At 38.7% G+C, this 19,457-nt stretch overlaps 3 protein-coding genes across 4 annotated transcripts; all 3 read left to right on the forward strand.

Annotated features, from left to right (window-relative positions):
* Positions 1–2,220: 2,220 nt before the first annotated feature.
* On the forward strand, positions 2,221–4,783 carry LOC121744581. Its single transcript, XM_042138176.1, has 5 exons — positions 2,221–2,691; positions 2,781–2,983; positions 3,038–3,206; positions 3,293–3,392; positions 4,650–4,783. The coding sequence occupies exons 1-5, from the start codon at positions 2,596–2,598 to the stop codon at positions 4,760–4,762; spliced, it is 681 nt and encodes a 226-aa protein (XP_041994110.1). The 5' UTR covers positions 2,221–2,595; the 3' UTR covers positions 4,763–4,783.
* A 3,583-nt stretch (positions 4,784–8,366) lies between these two features.
* LOC121745270 (protein EARLY FLOWERING 3-like) lies at positions 8,367–12,450 on the forward strand. The gene is made up of 5 exons (XM_042139101.1): positions 8,367–8,802; positions 8,917–9,163; positions 10,133–10,905; positions 11,088–11,139; positions 11,242–12,450. Exons 2-5 carry the CDS (start codon positions 8,987–8,989, stop codon positions 12,295–12,297), a joined length of 2,058 nt encoding a protein of 685 aa, XP_041995035.1. The 5' UTR covers positions 8,367–8,802; positions 8,917–8,986; the 3' UTR covers positions 12,298–12,450.
* A 2,254-nt stretch (positions 12,451–14,704) lies between these two features.
* On the forward strand, positions 14,705–18,226 carry LOC121743324 (vacuolar protein sorting-associated protein 32 homolog 2-like). Of its 2 annotated transcripts, none has more exons than XM_042136598.1 (8): positions 14,705–14,821; positions 14,977–15,117; positions 16,205–16,304; positions 16,852–16,937; positions 17,037–17,128; positions 17,377–17,491; positions 17,566–17,749; positions 18,022–18,226. In XM_042136598.1, the coding sequence occupies exons 2-7, from the start codon at positions 15,046–15,048 to the stop codon at positions 17,743–17,745; spliced, it is 645 nt and encodes a 214-aa protein (XP_041992532.1). In that variant the 5' UTR covers positions 14,705–14,821; positions 14,977–15,045; the 3' UTR covers positions 17,746–17,749; positions 18,022–18,226. The 2 variants fall into 2 exon arrangements, with proteins under 2 accessions (XP_041992532.1, XP_041992530.1); XM_042136596.1 differs by having other exon boundaries at positions 14,718–14,869.
* The last annotated feature ends 1,231 nt before the right edge of the window (positions 18,227–19,457 follow it).

Genomic DNA, 19,457 nt, shown 5'->3' on the forward strand with positions numbered 1-19,457 from the left:
AACAATGCAAAAGCGTCCATATTAAATAGGAATTTAATGGCTTATTTTTTATGATAACTTAGAAAATATTAAAGCATATTTTTAGGAGTTATAAACGATATAAAAGCCTATTTTTCTAAAAATATAAACTGAAAAATTTATAAACTCGCACATTTTAGAAGCTATTTTAAACTTTATAGTATCACTGAAACCAAACACCTCTTAGTAGTAATTACTATCACGGCGCTTAAGCATTGATTTTCGAGTGATTTACGGATTAATTATCGATTAGTGTTAAAAGATGAAAAAGACAAGTGTCCAGCTGTTCCGACCGTTGGTACAGTAATAAGTCTCTGATTCCGTGCAGTGGGCGAATCGGATTCTGCCACGTCGAGGGACCTGCACGGTAGTCAAATAATGTTTTTTCTGAGAGTAAAAACTTAAAAATTGGTTTTTTAAAAAAATATCCTAGTTCGAGAATCTTCTACTGCTGCTGTTGTTATATTGTGACACGTAGTTATAAGCATTTTTTTTTGTTGGATAGCATCATTTCGTTATATTCTGCACATTATATTATTCTGGCAGTTCATATTTTCAAACCGAATTCTATGAAAGTGGGGAATAGTTTAAAATATTGTACAATATCAACCATACAGTAAAGAAGCATTAAATAATTTGATTGTTTGATCTTTCGTCACTGTGTGCACGTATTTAAGTTGTGAATTGGATATTAACGATAGTTTAATTATATTAGTTGTTTAATTATTTACATGTACTACAAAATTCCGATTTTTTGGTTACATGTATCCAACTCTACCAATAAATCACATTCCTCGACTTCAATAACTAATCTCTATAGCTTTGGAATGATACATCAGATTTGGATCCCTTCTTGTGGAGAGAAGGACAATACTAATGTTGTTTCTCACAAATAAATATGTAAATATTACTATATTTTATAAATTAATACTATTTGATTGTTTGGAACAACATCCCTCGTTGTGCTTCTCATCACAATAAAGGATCCAACTCGTACATGAACCTCAACCACAACGATAAATCTGAAATTAGTTGATATAATCTCAACAAATATTTCCTCACCCATGTTACAAAACTTAACAATGAAGCAATACACTTTTACCCATCATAGTCTCACAAACTTACACGAGCATAAATTAAGTTACAACTATCTAAAGTAAATGTTATAGATAATGAGATGTAATTAAATGCAAACTTTAAATATTATATAAACTGTAAATTATGATTTGGGTTGTTAGAAAATATTAACAAATGACAAAATAATAATAACAAAAAATGTAAACACAGTGTCAAATGATTGATGCTGTATTAACATTTTTGTTACTGTTATTTTGTCATTTGTTGATATTTTCTAATAGTTCAAATCATAATTTAAAATTTATATAATATATAAAGTTTGTATTTTATCACTATCACGTGAATAATATTAATAATGAATTACATGAATGTGGTTCAATTGTTTTTCCATCAATATAAGCGATTTAGATACTATATTTAGCAAAAAACAGTTCTGGCCTGGCCCGTGAGGAAGATTGGCCAGAAAAGGGCCCCAAATTTCGTATCACAACAGAGGGCCGAAGGCTCAAATAGGCCCAAGAAAAAATGCTACTACTCCATATTGCTAATATTAGGGCCTATTTAAATTCGTTATATTTTTTTCTTTATACTGTAAGTGGGCTTTATAATTTCTTCTAGTAAGTTATGGATAACTGGAAACTATTGTAGATGCTTTTTCTAAAAATATGAACTTACTTAGTTCATCGTAAAATGCATCAGTAGACAGTACTATTAATTTAAAATTAATTAATTTGATCACTTATTGTATTTACCTAGTTTTTTTGCAATACTCGGAGTTTATGTTTTATGGTTTATGGTTCATGGTTTGAGTTTAATTTCGAAGTCAAGATTTGATCTTGAAGAGTTATGATACTAACTAATACTTTCAAGTGTGACACAAGTACAAATTGGCATATATGTACATTTCTATTGTGCATGAAATTGTGTAGACGACAAGGAAGCACATATTTTATGAGAGTGCAAACAAACCTTATACAACATCTCTACCTAAAAATTCTAACTCCAAATGAGATACAAATGATTTGGAAAGTAAGTCATACAAAATGTGACTTTTTTTCCACACACACCTAACTTAAAAGTGCAAAAACTGCAGTATTCAAGCACAATTCTGAGCAAATATTTGTCTCCAAACCAAAAAAGAAAATTTACTTAGTTTGTACTCATTGCTTGAACAGATAGAAGATGTAAGAATCTTGAAGACACATTTTTTGCAAGAGCAAAAACACTCCCACTTAGAAATATGGGATTCAAATATTTGATGATTTTGCTTTTATTACCAACAATTTTATGTAGCAGAAAGGGCTCATTATCAAGAAAGGAGCCTTTGAAATTTGACAGGAAAAGTAAAATTCAAAACAATCATGCAATTTTGAGCATTCATGCATGCCTTACTCATCCCTTCCAATTCTTGTTCACTTACATTTTTTTTTCTGAAAATAAAACAGAAAAACAGCAAATTCATTTTTTTCTCACATTTTTTTATTTATTTTTTTTCATTTTATGTTAAAGAGTGAAGATGGAGATATCATTGATTGCATAGATATCTACAAGCAGCCAGCTTTTGACCATCCTGCTTTAAAGGATCACAAAATCCAAGTAACAAAAAGAATTCATAATGCAATTCCTATGTATGCACAAGAAACAAGGGATCTTTAGTCACTAACACTATGTGAGTTTTCACACAGATGAGCCCGAGCCAAAGCCACGAGGATGTGGCATTGCAGCGTGAGACGGGCAGAGGCTCTCGTGCAACCGTGACACCACAATTATGGCACAAAAACGAGAGCTGCCCGAAGGGAACAGTCCCCATTCGGAGAGCAAAGGATAAGCATCTTCCCAACTACGGGAGGAAAAAGGATGGCAGCATTGGTTGCACCCTAACTATGCTGTAAGTGAATACTCGACCTTTTTCCTTTTTAGCGATTTTGATCGGATTAGTATAAGCGCAGTTGGGAATACTGCACACGGAAGGATATGCCTACATCGGGGGCAAAGCAGATATGCTTGTTCAATATCCAAAAGTGGAGCTAGACGATGAGTACTCGACTTCAAGGGTGGCGCTCAAGACCGGACCTTACTACGACTTTGAGGCCATGGAGGCGGGCTGGCAAGTGAGTAGCAAGAAACACACACTTGAGAAATGAAGAGGTTAAAAGTAGACTAATAGTGCTTTTTTTATGTTGAAATTGTGTCATAGGTGAATCCCAGTGTGTATGGAGACAGGAAGACAAGGCTGTTTGTATATTGGACAGTGAGTAATCTCAAACATAAACTTTGTTATACCAAAAATCAAGAATCTTGAAATCAGACAGGATTAGTACATTTTATAAGATTCATTTACACTGTTTCTTTTTTGTTTATTGGATCTAATAATCAAGAATCTTGAAATCAGACAGCATTGGTACATTTTACAAGATTCATTCACACTTTTTTTTTTTTGTTTATTGAATGTACTAAACCAAGAATCTTGAAATCAGACAACATTAGTACGGAGTACATTTTATAAGATTCATTTGCACTGTTTCCTTTATTATTTGTATAAGTTCCAAATCAGCTGCAAGAAAATGAAAAGAAACACAATAGTATCTGTCAATGTTAAATCAAGAATCTTGAAATAAAACAAAATGTACAAAACTATAGTAATAACATTCACTACACTATTTTCATCTTTTCTTTTTCAAGCGAGATAGCCCTCGGTGCAGTCATATATCCCATTGCAGAGCCCAACGACCTCCCATACCAAATAACCATCTTCATCTACAGAGTCAGTAACATCCCTCATATTCTCTTACAATTTCACCGATCATATTTTTGCCTCAAAACATTATATTTTGTCACAGCTTTACCTATCATATTTTTCCTAAGGCCTCATATTATGTCACACCATTTTAGTTTGCTATGTTTTATGATCCATTATACTATGTCACAACTTCACCTACGTCATATTCTGTTACAACATCACCTATCATATTATTATGTCACAACTTCACCTATCATAAGTTGAAGATGCCAAAAACCAAGAATCTTGAAATCAGACAGCATTAGTACACTAGAGTATAAGACTCATTTACACTGTTTTTCTTTTGTTTATTGGAGCTGCTATAAGAATCTTGAAATCAGACATTTTATAAGTTTCAAATCAGCTGCAAGAAACTGAATAGTAGTAGTATCAGTTAATACTACTAAATCAAGAATCTTGAAATTAAACAAAAGGTAATGATTCATTCACTACACTATTTCCATCTTTTTTTTTCCAAGATTGATGCTGCTAAGGAAACATATCATAGTTTGGCTTAGGCATCATATTATATCACAACTTTTTACATCATATTTCGTATTGACGTACGACTCATCTTAGGATCCATTCACGGGCAACAGACGAACATCGGGTACTGGCCACGGGAGGTGTTTGTGAGGAGCACAGCAAGAGAGTCGGGGTGCATCCTCACACAGCCACAGCAATGGGCAGTGGCCGTTCCCGACGCTCCATAACTCGGGCCTCATGACAAGGATGAGAGTGTTGTTAGGAAATGTGTTGAAGTTTCCGGATTGAGCGTACGAGTATGCCGATGAGTATAGATGCTATGATGTTTTGTACGTCACTGATTATGTTTATGATCCTGAGTTCTACTTTGGAGGCCCTGGTAAAAGCTGGGAATGCCCTTAAATATTGTTTTCAAAATATTCAGTTGAGGATATAACTAAGTTATTATTAATCCATTAAACTCTATATCAACAACTCCAAACTATCTATGGCTGTCTTAAAATTAACAGATTTAGTATATATTTTAACAAAAATCAGATTTTAGTGGGAATCCATTAAATAATCTTAGCCTTTCATTGAGTTTGCTAAGGTGTTACAACTTCTCATCCGATTCAGCATTGGTAGAAAATCAACTAGTACTACAAATTATTTCATAACAAAGAAAGTTTTTGCAACTAAGGCCATCCGCATCCCCGTCTCTCAACCGTCTCATCTCTTAACAATTCATGGGTCCCACTGTACTTTTCACTACATCTCTTAACTAAAAGACAACACTTGTATCCATCCATCTCTTAACCATCTTATCTCTTAACTATTCATTCAATTTAATTTTTTATTTTTATTTCCAACAAATTCAATTAATAAAAACACACTTCATTAAATAAAATAAAATTATAATTTAAAATCCTAATTTTTTTTTTAAAAACACATAATTAAAATCTAAAAAAATAAATAAAAAAGACATAATTTAAAATACTAGAAATTAAAAATTACACACTTAAAAACTACTCCGCCGCCGAATCATCCCCCGAAGGCGGTGGCGGTGCACTCAAGCCACCTGTAGGCGGAATACCAATTTGTCTTGCCATATACTCAATTCCGGCAAGATGAGCTTGATATTGGGGAGGCGTCATGCGGGAAGTGTCAGCCATCGTGGCGGTCAAGTACATGGACAATAGGGTGTTCGAGCCCGAGACCGAGCCCGCCTGGCAGTGGCGGATCCATGTACTTGAGATTGGGGGTGCGATATATAGTTAAATCGGTGGAGATATAACTTTTTTTTGGTCGTTATCTCAATTTTTTAGCAAGTCACTTCATTGCATATAAAAATAGATGATATTTAAGTGTTATTAGTTGAAAGATTTTTACTGCGGAGTACTATTTAAATAGAGGTTCTTTTCTAATTGAGAACTTATTTCAGTTTTAAAATAATTTTTAATATTTAAAATAAAAGAAAATGCATCATATAATTTATAGAATTTCAAATATGAACATAATTGAAGACTATAAATAATAAAAATTAGATTCAACTATACATGTTTTTTATTGTGTAAAAAAACAAATGAAAATATCAACTAATAAGTATACTACTCTATATTTAATCGTACATTAGATAGATTATTAATAATAGTAAATGCTTAAATTCAGTAACACGTAATAGTAAAAGTTAAAACAGTTAATAAATGTAAACAAAAATACAGACTAATAGTAATAAAAACAAAACAGTTAACAAATGAAAGCAAAAATAAAAGACTAAATAGCAAAAATTACACCTAGGAGATTCGAATCTAGGTCTTACACTATAAAATAGAAGTATTTTACCACTAGGTTATTCAGCATTTTGGGGGTACAATCGTACCCCCTTGTCCTTAACTCCATCCGCCACTGCCGCCTTGTTTGATTCGTCTCGGCCCCTCCTCCATCTAGCCGCCTTCGCCGCCTTGGTCCCTTGCGGCCGACGGCGCCCACTGGAGGAGCCCCCTGCATCGGTGGTCGTGCCCTCAACCTCTTGCGAGGCGTTGCCTGACCCGCCCTCACTAGACGAGTATTGGCCACCCGCCGTGTGCTTCGTGCGTTTTGAGCTCGAGCCCGTGCTGGACTGGACACCGCCAGCCCACCTTTCAACGTCTTTGACCGCCTCCCAAATATCGACATGTTTGGATTCTTTGTTGTTGTCGTAAAAAAAGACTCGCATAGCCGCTCTCAGAATGTCGGCTCCACTGGCTCCGCTTTGGTAATTCGCCGCTTTATTCTTGTAGATCTCGCAAAATTTTTTGACATCTTTGTCGACTCTGTCAAAATGACTGCGGAGCATCTTCATGGTGCGGAGGCGGGACCCCTTTGGCTTGTTCTCGTTGTAGGCGTCGGTGATCTTTTTCCAAAAACACTTGCGGGTTTGTTGATTCCCGACGATGGGATCGTACGAGACGCTGACCCAAGCGTTGAACAGAGTCATCGTGTTGTTGCGGCTGTATGGATGACAGCCTACATCCTTCTCCTCCTCGGCCACCTCCTCCTCTTCCTCCACGACGTCGAATGCGCGACCCCCGAAGCTTCCACCGCCTCGTCCTCCTTCCGGATTGGGTTCATCTGAAAAATCCTCCCTAATTTGGGATAATCCCTGCGATTGCCCATATCTCGGGGCGGAGGGACGAGAGTATGCATCCACATCAAAATAGGGTGGTTGGTACGCCGCCGGCGTCGACGAGCCTTGGGTGCCCGACGTCGACGAACCGGAACCGGAACCACCCAAGACATTATACATGCCCCCCAGTCGCCAAACGTGTTCAAGTCATAGCCGCCGGAGCCGCCAGAGTTTCCGTCGCCGGACATTTTGAGATGAAAATTGGAGAGGTGAGATGAAAATTGGAGAGAAAAGAGAGATGATGAGAGAAGAATAGATGTGTGTTTGTGTGTATAATGAGAATGAAAGATGAGTATTTAAAGAATAAAAAAGAAAAAAAATAATAAAATAAATTTTATTACCGCTGAACGGCAATATTACCGTTTTTAATTTTTATTTTATTATTATTTTTTTATTAAAATCAAAATTTTAAAAAATATTTATTGCGTCAGCATGACGACGCCCACTCGCGGCCCGCGCGAGTGGGCGTCACGCCTAGCGCCAGCGCTCGCCACTCCACCCTCCGGGCCGAGACGAGACCGAGATGGTTGGCTGCATCGCTGTCTCGATGCCGTCCCGTCTCTCCGAGACGAGATAGAGACAACATCGAGACGCGATGCGGATTGCCTAAACACTACCAAAAGATTTTTTTCAATGAAATTACTGTTACGATGTTAGTTCAATCTTAGCGGTATTAAAGTATTTATATCTATTTTAGGGAAACCTACTTTTCTTCTTGGGAAACTGATTCGTATTTACATACTAGTACAAATTATAGTATAGGCGTAACATCCATTTTTAGATTTAAGTCAGGTCTACTTTATGAATAATGGTTCACACTTTCTCTATTGACAAAATGATTAAAAAAGATTTATGTTTTCAAAATTAAATTGGATTCATTTATATGTGAAGTTGAATAAAATATTATTCCATGTTTATCTACTCTCTTATAAAACTACTAGTAATAAATTAGAATCTAGAAAAGTAGATTTAATTTGATGTCCATCCTTCAAGCATAACCAATAGTGTAAGTGTAACCAACTAATATTGTGTACAAAACCAATGAATAGGCACCACTTTTTCACCAATCCAAATTTTTTTGTTATTTAAGGTAGGCACCGCACAACCATTCACTTGAGATCCCAGTATTTGCAGATAATAGCAACTAAACAAATCAAGTTATGCCAAATCCATCAAGAATAAATCAACATTAAAAATAACAAAATGGTCCCTGTCACTTTAAATCTCTCTATCACCACCATTAAAGTAGGAAAAGCAAATAAAAAACCAGATTATCATTGGTTGCTGAAAAATAAATATTGCTTACGTGCCAAGAATATCTGTGCTAAAATAGACCTTATTACAGGGAAAAAGATGCGTAAGAAAAAGAAATCAACATAGTAAAAGTGTCCAAAAAAACCCAATATTTTTAGTTATTTTATTTGATAGCCATCACTTTAGGAGGTTCTAGGTTCTGTTCTATCCAAATATTGGGTCCACAGAGCCTTCTTCTCTTTTTCAAACGCATATTTCTCCAATCTGCGAATCCAATTTGATTTGACTGCTGTTTTCCCTCATCTTCTTCTTCTTGAATTTATGCTGTTTCCTAATAATTTCAGCAGAAAAAAAAGAAGTTGCTTAGGTTTCCCAGTTTTGGTGAAATTGTGTGCAGAAGATCTTTTTCTCTGAGTGTTTGTTGTGCCTTTTTGGGGAAAGGGGGAAAAAGAGAAAAGAATCATTTTTTGGGGGAGAATTTTGCTTTTCGAGAAGTAGCTTTATTTTGTTTGTGGGATTTTGTGGCAATTCAGGGAGTGTGGAGGTAGATATTTATCCAGCTTATTTTGATCCTTCCTTGAAAATTGGTATATTTTGTTGAAGAAAAAGATTTGATCTTGGAGATTGGGATTTGAAGTGATTTTGTGTTGGATTTCAGGATGTTCGATGCCATTTGAGAGTTTGCTTAGAATCTAGTGGGAGAAAGGATATTTAGAGATAGAGAGAGGATGAAGAGAGGGAAAGATGAAGGGAAGATCACAGGGCCTATGTTTCCAAGGCTTCATGTGAATGATACTGAGAAAGGAGGGCCAAGAGCTCCTCCTAGGAATAAGATGGCTCTTTATGAACAGCTCAGCATTCCTTCTCAGAGATCCAGCCATTCTCTTCCTTCAAATTCGGAGCACGTGAGTTTTGCCAATTTTTTAGCTTTTGATATGGTTTATTTGTGATTCTTGAACTTTTTTAGATTCATTGAGTGTGGTTGTTATGCATAAGTTCAATATATTATTTGATGTGCAAGTTATGATTACACATTGATCGGTTGGTTTTATACGTGATTTGTTTTGATCCTAAGGAGATGAGGGGATCTTGGAATCGAGATTTATTATGAGGAAATGCGAGAAATATATCAATTACTACATGTGTTAGGACAGTTGCAGTTATGTGATCATATCGATTGATTTTTTGGCTGTATATGTGATTTGTTTTGATTCTAGGGAAATTGATATCTATACCATGAAATATGTCAATTATGTCTTAGGACAGATGCAGTTATGTAGTGATTAGATTGAATGGTTGGTTGTATATGTGATTTGTTTCGATTCTAGGGAAATGAGGGGATCTTGGAATTGAGATTTATATGAGGAAATGTGTGAAATATGTCAATTATGCGTTAAGACAGTTGCAGTTATGTAATTAGATTGATTGGTTGGTCGTATATGTGATTATTTCAATTCTAGGGAGAAATCGAGATTTATATGAGGAAATGCACGAAGTATATGAATTATGTGTTAGGAAAGTTGCAGTTATGTGCTGATTGGTTGGTTTTCTATGTTATTTATTTGAGTTCTAGGGTGATGAGCGGATCTAGGGATCAAGAAACACGAAAATACTTCATTTATGTGTTAGGACAGATGCAGTTATGCGATCAGATTGACTGGTTTGTTGTTGATTGTGATTTATTTCACTTATAAGGAGATGTCAGGATCTTGGAATTGAGACTTGGTTGGTGAAACGTGTGAAATATTTTGATTTTGTGTCAAGACAGTCGTGGCAGGAGGGTTTTTGATATACCTTTGCTTGTATGGAATGTTCGAGCTTCTGATTTCTGTCGGAGGGGCTTTGCTAAGTCTTGTATGATCTTGGATTTGCAGGGGGTTGCAAACGAAAGGAGTACGTTTGTCTCGTATCATCTGCCTACTCGACATCCACCATCGGAGAAACTATACAGCCAATTTTCTGACTTCGTTACTCCATCAGCGCAGGAGGGCCAGAGAAAGAAATTGGATGAAGAAGACTTCAGAGTTCCCATTTTCAACCACTCCTTCCAAAGTCGAGAATGTGGTAAGTATGGTAGTAACGTGGAACAGGAGAAGGCCCCTCTTTCCAACCCTTCTGATGCTGCTGAGCGCCCTTCGAAATTCCATAAATACAGAAAGCAAGTAGGTAAGAGCCAGATGGAAGAGAACTCAAAAGAGACTGCCACCGGCACTGATCGAGTATCGAATTCGTCTAGCATCTCGAGGGCCGAAGGTCCGAAGAAGCCAACTGCTCCGCCTGTGAACCATGAACAAAGAGATACTCGTTCCAATGCTAATGTTGAGCCAGAGGTCCTTGCTGATTTGGAGCATGCTCGAAACCGATGCACTAACTCTGCGTTGGCAGAGAGTTCTGCAGCATTAGATGAAAGAATTTCTGCTGGATCTTATCCTTCAAGGGATCAGAGAAATCCTCGTGATATGGGAAACGAGGCAATACCTCTAGAAAAATCGTTTAGATCAGTGCCGATGAGGAACTTGGAGAGGGATGACAGTACGTCCGAGATTTCTGTGATGGAGTCCGTCGCCACAGTGGATATGACACCCGATGATGTGGTCGGAGTGATAGGTCAGAAACATTTTTGGAAAGCCCGGAAAGCCATCCTTAAGTAAGGCTTCGTGCTCAATTGTTCTATTATACAGGCTCTGCCTATAAGCTCGTTTTTTCATATAAATTTGGATTTTGATGATTATATGAGAGTTCTGAATAAGCAAGTCTTCATTTTGCTGCTGCAACTTAATGTAAAACAGGTTGTTTTCGTTGAAGTCATCCTCTTGTGTTTCTTTGCAGTCAACAAAGAGTTTTTGCTGTTCAAGTATTCGAGCTGCATAGACTGGTAAAGGTATGGGCGATGTTCGTGTTCGTGTTTTTACGATCAAGATTGCTTATTTGCTTGAGTTGTTGCATTCTCTTTTCAAGCATCTGAGCATAATCTCATTAACAGGTTCAGAAATCCATTGCTGAATCGCCACAGCTTTTGGTTGACGACTCGGATTTCATCGACAAACCTATGTTGAAGGTTTTGCCCGGGGCGAAAATCGCGTTGCCAGCTCCTGTGAAAGCAATGCCTAATGTTTCCAAGCAAATATGTGAACCTGAGAAGCCGTGCCTTAACAAGGAAACCTCGGCAGAAAACACAACCGGAAAAACATCATTTTCATCCATTCAGAACGATGCCTCCCGGCCGAGTGGCCAGCCAGCAACGGGCAACTCCCCAGCCCCGTCTCTCACAAGCAATCCGAATGCAGCGCCATGGTGCTTCAATCAACCTCCGGGGCACCAGTGGCTGATCCCTGTGATGACTCCTTCGGAAGGATTGGTATACAAGCCATATCCCGGGCCGGGCTTCGTCGGCCCGGCATGCGGCGGAGGCGGGCAGCCTGGTCAAAACCCGGCAATGGGCAGCTTCTTGACTCCGCAGTATGGGATTCCAGCTCAACATCCACATCCTCACTATCAGCCACCACTGTTCCCTCCGTCCGGGCCGTCTGGCCCGCACGGCTACTTCCCGACGTACGGCATGCTGCCTATCATGAATGCTGCCGCAATGTCGAATTCGTCCGTTGAGCAAATGAACCCTCGGCCTATCCCGAGTCAAGCTTCGGCTGGCGAAGCCAGTGCCAGCGTCCAACATCGCAACGTGTCTTCGACGCCTCCACGCCACAAGAAACGGACATTCGCGGATGGGACGAGCAGCTTGCTCGCGCCTAGGGATGGCACCGACCCTCCCGTACGAGCTTTTGCGGATAGGGCGAGTAGCCCGCTCGAGAGAGTGCAGGATAGTAGAGGAAGCAATGACGCGGAGCGGTCGAACGAGCTGCCACTTTTCCCCACGGCTCCATCTTCTGACGCCCGTCGATGCAGCCCGACTCGGCCCGAGCCCGGCCGCCCTACGCAGGTGATCAAGGTTGTGCCGCATAATGCAAGATCAGCATCTGAATCTGCTGCTAGAATTTTTCAATCGATACAGGAAGAAAGAAAACAGTATGAGTTTGTGTGAGCTTTTCTTCGTTTTTTTTTTGTTTTTTAATTCCGGTGCACTTTTTTGTTTGTAGGAATAATCTCTCTTCACATTTCTCTGTTGTTTGTATCTTTTGTAGATATCAGTGATGTATTTTCATCAATTATATATATGCATCTTCTTTCTTTTTAATTGTAGTATTCTGGGTATAATAGTTTTGCTATCATTTTAATTTTAAAATTTTTAACATAGTTAAAGTGATATACATGATTCATTTATTTAGTACTACTTGATATCGGGAAATAAGTGGAATTATGCAAATTTAATTGATCATTTGCGTTTCGAAATAACATTACCTTATAATTATAGATGTCAATGATGAAAGTATAAATTTTTTAAAATGTGAATGAGAACTCTAAGAAAAGAAATATGAAGAATTGTGGGTAAAAAATAGTTTAAAAATTAGTAAAATATGGATTATGTTTTAGTGTATATTAATTTTATTATAAAATATCATACTAATTGTTAAAATGGGTGGATAATTTTTTAGTAATTCAGCATAACTTTGAAAATAAAGGTCACCTCCCAATCTAAGGGCATCCACTAAGGAGCGGGGCGACGTCCCCCGAGGTGGACGCCATTTTTGGGGTGGAAAGCCCTCCGGCGAGAGGAGTGCGAGGACGCGCCGGGCACGGCGCGCCTCGGGAAATTAATTTTTTTTTTAAAATTGTATTATAAATACCAGTCCTCCACCACCCATTTTACACCCATTTCAAACTCTCTCCATTAATTCACTTTCTACGTTTTCACTCTCTAAAAATGCACAGTGGAGACGACGAATCACCCGGCACTAACGAATCGGGATATGACGGCTATCCTTCCCAGCCGTGGGGTTGGAGTCAAACTCCCCCTCCGTGGGGATCGAGTCCAACTTCTCCTCCATCTCACCCGTGGAGGTCGAGTCTCATGCTCCAACCTTTACAGAGGAATTTGAGCCGCTCGGCGTTTGGAGATTACTGTCCCAACTTGGACGTGCTTAACCATCCACGGCCGGAGACCCCTTTCCAATCCAGCCAATCTCCTTTCACCGATGCAGATCGAGACGCACTGGAGACGATGATGGGTCTGCTCAGTCAGGGCGTACCGGATACGCCGGCAGCACGCGTGGATACGCCTGTTCCGACGAGAGTCGGCGGGTCCGGTGGGGCGGGTGGAAGCAGTGGCGGCGGAAGAGGAGGCAGCCGCAGTGGCAGCGGCGTCGGCAGCCGTCGGTGGACTGGCCACGCACTACACCAAAGCGGAGTCCATTGTTGTGGCGAGGGCGTGAGATGCCGTCACATCGGACCCCATAGTGGGCATCGATCAGACCGAGGGGAGCTTTTGGAAGCGCGTCCTGTTGGCATATAACGAGTTCAAACCTCGAGGCGCCAAACCACGTGACGGGAAACAGCTCCGCAAAAAGTAGTCTAGGATTCTGAGAGCCACCAAGAGGTTCGCAAGCATATACGAGAACAACCTGCTCAGTGCTGAGAGTGGCCGAAGCAAAGCCGACGTGAAGGCGCTGTCTATGACCCAATTCAACACGGAAGGTTGGTCGAAGTTCAACATGTGGGAGGAGTATCTCGTTCTCGAGCACTGTCTGAAATTCAACGCCATCTGTGCGCAAGAGCGGGGAGGAGCTCCTAGGGCGAAGCGTACTAGACACAACATAGCCAGGGACCACAGCAGCGGCAGCGGCTCGCAATCAATCGACCTCAACGACGAGCAAACCGAAGAGCCCTCCGCTACACACTCTAGGCGCCCATGCCCTCCGGGTCAACAAGCCTCTATCCGAAGCGCTAGAGGGGCTGCAGGTGCCTCCCACCTCTCGTCGGCCACGTCTGGATCGCGCATCTCACAGCCCACCCCTATACCGCCATCCATGGCCACTGGTTCCCATGAGGTCTTGAGGGCGAAGGCGAACTTAGATGTGCAATTGATGAAACAACTGCAAGACAACTGCCGTTTCTACGAGACCGCAACCGACCCGATCACCAAGGGTATATACTACAAGCTCATGTGTCGGATCCGGAATCAGCTAGGGTTGTCTGAGGATGCGGGGGGGGGGGGGGCGGAGAAGAGGACGAGGAGGAATCCAATTCCGCCACCGAGTAGACGGTGGCGGTGTTTTTTTAAAATATTCGTTGTATAATTTTCCCAGTTCTATAATACAACGAATATTTGGTCTCAATACTTTTTTTACATTTTAGTGTTACCTCGATTTCTAATTATTTACATTCCGATAATTTTAATTACAATTGATTTAAAATAAACGAAAAATGAAATAAAATGAAAAGTGGCTAAAAAAGTGGCGGGGCTATTGAAAGTGTCCGACTTATAGCTATAGACACTTTGTGGGCACGGATAAATAAACTGGGCTGTGGACAAAAAAAGTGGCGGGGCTATTGGAAGGGTCCGGCTCATGCGCGCTATCTCACCGAATTCGCCATCACCCAGTAATATTAAAAATGAAAAGAAGAGTTTAAATTTCTCAAAATTCAACTAGAACGAACAATTGAATCCCGTAAGTAGCGACGAAGGTTTATTCGATTATCATTTGCTATCGTTAATTGTAAGTAGCTCTGTTCTGTAGTAGAGTTTCTGTGGTTTTTGAGTAATCTGTTTGATAATGTTCACGGCTTCAATTAGTGCAAGTTTTTCAATTTTTTTTCTATTCAGGGTTTGAGGACAAATTTATTACTTCATCTCGAGGAAATAGTAGTAATTTTGGTACATAATTCGCCCACGATGTTTACGCGGATTTTTGGAAAGCCCAAGCAAGAGACAAATGCTCTTGCAACATTAGATAAGTTGAACGAGGTATGATAATTGATCTTCTGTGGTTTTAGATTTTATTTATTTTGCCTTTCGATGCTTCAATTCGATGTTTATTTGGGAATGCTGATATTATTGAGCTGATTCTGTGTGTGAGATCTCTTATGTGTTCAACTCCTGGATGACACCTAGCTGAATCTAACTTTTTTATGGTAGTTCTCACTTTAAGTTAGCTTTCTATTGATGAATTTGGTTAGTGTTGTTGAATGTGAACAAATATTGTTCTTTTGATGGGTTGAGGAATCAAGGGAATTGAATTCCTAGGAACCAGAGTTAAAAGGGAAATACCTACAAAGTCGATGAAGGAAAAAACAAGTTTTTTTGAAGAAGTTATGTGTTTCAAAACAGTTGTTTTACATCCCTGCCACAACAAGAGAATTACATTGATAGTTTGTACTCGGGCTGGAAAATGGGAAGTTTCTGTAAAATCACTCTTAACTGGTTTTTGGCTCATTTGATGCATTCTATTGCACTCCCATCGAGACATAGTTAGAAGTTTAGCACAGAGAAGAACAAGCTGGGCTGTTAATCCATCCCCTTTGACCATGTAAACGAAAATTTCCACTTTTTCCTAACTATGTAGGAGCGCGTGTTTTTAAAGCATATCGTTGTAACCACCACCTCTTATCGCTCAAAGGACACTTGCTTGACCCCCCCCCCCCCCCCCCCGCTTCCCTGGAGAGAATCACTAGTTTTCATGGCACCCACATAATACACGAATCATAACTCGCTCTCTCTATATGTTCCTAATGTACCTTGAATTATCACTTTGCTTTTTGAACAAAAATGATATTCAATATTGCTTTCCCTATGCTTGTTGTGCCGTCATATAGAGAAATTATATGGTCTGTTTCATTATTTCGTTTTTCCTGCATCAATCTTTTTCTCATGTTTTTATAGTTCCAAGTGATTAGTAGATTATTCTACTAGGAGACCATAATTTCAGGCATATATTTCTGTGCTATTCTAATGTTTAAGAGCTATTGTCATAGCACTATTTTCCACTATTTTTTCTGAACTTAAATTCAATATAGTGTATCTCTAATGTCTTAAATGCATCATGCTCATGCAGACTCTTGAGATGCTGGAGAAAAAAGAGAAGGTTCTCTTGAAAAAGGCTGCTGGAGAAATTGAAAAGGCCAAAGAATTCACTAAAGCTAAAAATAAAAGGGGTATGATTTGGTCCATCTCATGTCTTTACCAAGTGTTCAGCTTCCTTAAATCTTGGAAATTTAAGTGTTACAGTATTGGTTTCCACTTTCCAGCCATGGTTCAGGAATGACAACCCCCACATCCCTAGAAATAAGCTTTTAGGGCACCGAAATTTCACTTGTGTCTCTGGAAAATGTTTGAGCCTCACCCCATTGTTGATAATACGTTTAAAAGAGACAGCCAAGTTTGAATAGTTAACTAACCTTTGAGAGAAATAGTTGAAAGTTTGACATTTCTGTAATTCACTATAAAACCCGGCTACACTTGTTACTTTCAAACATTCTAATCTTACCTTATATTGGATACCTATCCTTCCAGCAGCATACTTTGTTGCTGTATGTGTGTGTGTGTGTGTGTGGTGGGTGGGGTGGGGGGGGGGGTTGTATATTTTAGTGTATTAGGGCGTAAATATTGATTATGGAGGTTGCTTCTTTGTCATATTTTGAAGTATTTCCTAAATTAGAACTTATGTTGATATTTATCGTTCTATTGTAATTCTTTCTATAGCTGCTATACAATGTTTGAAAAGGAAAAGGCTTTACGAGCAACAAATAGAGCAGCTGGGGAATTTTCAGTTACGCATTCATGATCAGGTGCTTTAATATGATATTCATGAATTTCATTTGCCTTCTGCTATGGTGCTTTTTCTGGATACTTTCTCACTTTAAAATAGTAAAGCACCTTCCTTGCAGATGATAATGCTAGAGGGAGCAAAAGCTACAACAGAAACTGTTGATGCCCTGAGAACTGGAGCTGCTGCAATGAAAGCCATGCAGAAGGCTGTGTAAGTTGCTGATTGCCAGTTCAGTTGTGTCTATTTTAGGTGAAAAATCATTCCTCGATACAACACCCTCATAATTGAAAAATAGGATCTCTCTCTACAGCAAATTTTAGAAGAAAGGAAAGATAATAAATTTGGAAGAGAATATTATTTAGTTTCATATAATCTTTTAGGACTGACCTTGAAGAAACATCTTGGCCTCAAGAATGTAGAGTAATCCTTTCACTTAACTTCTGGTTTGGTTTGTCTAGGAATATCGATGATGTGGACAAAACAATGGATGAGATCAACGAGCAGACTGAAAATATGAAACTAATTCAAGAAGCATTGTCGACACCAATTGGTGCAGCAGCTGATTTTGATGAGGTATTTCCCTAGTCACCCTTTTTTCCTAGTTTCCCATTTTTGAAGATCTCATGTTCATTAATTTTATTCGGCAGGATGAATTGGAAGCTGAACTCGAAGAACTTGAAGGAGCTGAGCTGGAGGAACAGCTTCTGCAACCTGCAACAACAGCACCTGCTGCCCCCATTCGAGTGCCTGCTGGAAGGCAACCAGCAAGCAAAGTTGAAGATGAAGACGACGAACTTGCTGAACTACAGAGGGAAATGGCCCTTTAACGAGGTCTCTTCTCTCACCTATATTATAAATTGTTGACTTATTTGTGTTTTTGCTACTCTCACATCTCACTTAACAAAACGATGTCACCTGACCCAGCATCTTAATTTGTGTGTCGCGCTTATTATAGCTGAAATCGATTTTATAGAGAATACTCTAAATATGAGTCGTGAAGCAATAGATAAAGAATGAATTGCCTGTCATATGCAATCCTTGATGTGTTCGTATATACCTCTACATGTTCGTTGAAAAAACAGCTCCTGGTTTTCTTTATGCAGTTGTTGAGTTTGGAGTCGGGAAGAAATCATGGTACGGCGTCGTATGAACGGTTATCTTAGTTTCAGCTGCTATTCATGGGTGTGCATTATCTATCTGAAGATTCTGAACAGACACCCTTGTAAGGTTTGTGTGCTACGACCATAACTGCACTATTGTGACCATCCGTGTTTAAGAAAATTAATATAATTTCTCTTCTCACTTCAACCCTCGATGATTTCCTCGTCATTACTTGTATTTTAGTATTTTATTTTTTTTAAAAGAAAACTAAAGTAGCATTTGGAATAATCTAAAATGTGGTTAGTCGTTCATGAAAAATGCCTCATTTTTTACCCACTATTATCATACTCCCTCCGTTCCATAGTAGTGGTCTAGTGGAGTCATTTTGTCATTTTGGTACATTCCATAGTAGAGTCATTTCCCTTTACATTAAAAGTCAACACATTTCTTCTCACTTGCTTTTTTTCCTCTCGTACTTTTTCTTCTCCTATTTTATTATTATTTTATTTAATACATTACACACTTTTTTTCTTAATCTCTATGCCGAAAAATAATGTCTCAACTACTATGGAACGGAGGCAGTAATTCATAAAATTATGCAAATATATATTTTGGATAATTTTTTGGGTACTTGAAATATGAGTAGAAGTGAAATAATTTTTGGGTACATAAAAATAAAATGCGAACTTAATAATTGACTAAATTTTTGTTGACTTGAGTTTTAATTAATTATTACTTGATATTGATAGTGAAATAATCTTTGAATAGTTATTTAAATAAGTGATTGAAGACGCATATAGGTGAAATACTTCATTCATCCACAATCAATGGTAGTATTATTTTTTATTTTGATTTGTCTATTAAAATTAATTCGCGCTCATTTTTTTCTACGTTTGTCTTTTTTAGTAAGGTTGATTTTCATTATCCATCACTAAAAATATTTTAAAGTCATTTTTCTCTATCCTTTCTATGCTTTATCAATTTTCTGTAGAAGTTTATGCCAAAATTATCTGTTATGAAGCATAGTGATTATAAAAAATGAAATGGTGGCTTAAACTGCAAAAATGATAATCCTGAAAAGCGTATATTTAGCTCAAATTTACAAGACAAAAGAGCACTCCACTAAACTGAATAAGTTCAACTATTGATATTTTTTGGTTTTGGTTTTGATTTTGGTTTTGGTTTTGGTTTTGTGCACCAAACAATGACTCTAAACATCTTTTTTGTCCCCCTCTCTTTCTCTCTCCACTTTTTCTATTATTTTTTTAATACTTTTTTTATTTACATTAGTTACACCATCCACAATAGCGCCCAGCCGACCGCCCAGCCGAGCACCGGCGCTGGGCGGTTCGCTGGGCGATCCGCTCGGCGCTATTGCAGCGCCCGGATCGCCCAGCGCACCGCCTAGCTCGAAATTTAAATTTTTTTTTCCGAAACA

Source organism: Salvia splendens, chromosome 8 (assembly GCF_004379255.2).
Source record: "Salvia splendens isolate huo1 chromosome 8, SspV2, whole genome shotgun sequence".
Taxonomy (NCBI): Eukaryota; Viridiplantae; Streptophyta; class Magnoliopsida; order Lamiales; family Lamiaceae; genus Salvia; species Salvia splendens.

What these genes read in the sequence shown, in the direction of transcription:
- LOC121744581 (XM_042138176.1), top strand. Translation starts at nt 2,596, where the DNA reads ATGTTAAAGAGTGAAGATGGAGATATCATTGATTGCATAGATATCTAC. An exon ending in TAAAGGATCACAAAATCCAA is followed by an intron (nt 2,692 to 2,780) that starts GTAACAAAAAGA and finishes GTTTTCACACAG; the next exon opens with ATGAGCCCGAGCCAAAGCCA. An exon ending in GGTTGCACCCTAACTATGCT is followed by an intron (nt 2,984 to 3,037) that starts GTAAGTGAATAC and finishes CGGATTAGTATA; the next exon opens with AGCGCAGTTGGGAATACTGC.
- LOC121745270 (XM_042139101.1), top strand. Translation starts at nt 8,987, where the DNA reads ATGAAGAGAGGGAAAGATGAAGGGAAGATCACAGGGCCTATGTTTCCA. An exon ending in TTCCTTCAAATTCGGAGCAC is followed by an intron (nt 9,164 to 10,132) that starts GTGAGTTTTGCC and finishes TTGGATTTGCAG; the next exon opens with GGGGTTGCAAACGAAAGGAG. An exon ending in AGCTGCATAGACTGGTAAAG is followed by an intron (nt 11,140 to 11,241) that starts GTATGGGCGATG and finishes TCTCATTAACAG; the next exon opens with GTTCAGAAATCCATTGCTGA.
- LOC121743324 (XM_042136598.1), top strand. Translation starts at nt 15,046, where the DNA reads ATGTTTACGCGGATTTTTGGAAAGCCCAAGCAAGAGACAAATGCTCTT. An exon ending in AGTTACGCATTCATGATCAG is followed by an intron (nt 16,938 to 17,036) that starts GTGCTTTAATAT and finishes CCTTCCTTGCAG; the next exon opens with ATGATAATGCTAGAGGGAGC. An exon ending in CAGCAGCTGATTTTGATGAG is followed by an intron (nt 17,492 to 17,565) that starts GTATTTCCCTAG and finishes TTTATTCGGCAG; the next exon opens with GATGAATTGGAAGCTGAACT.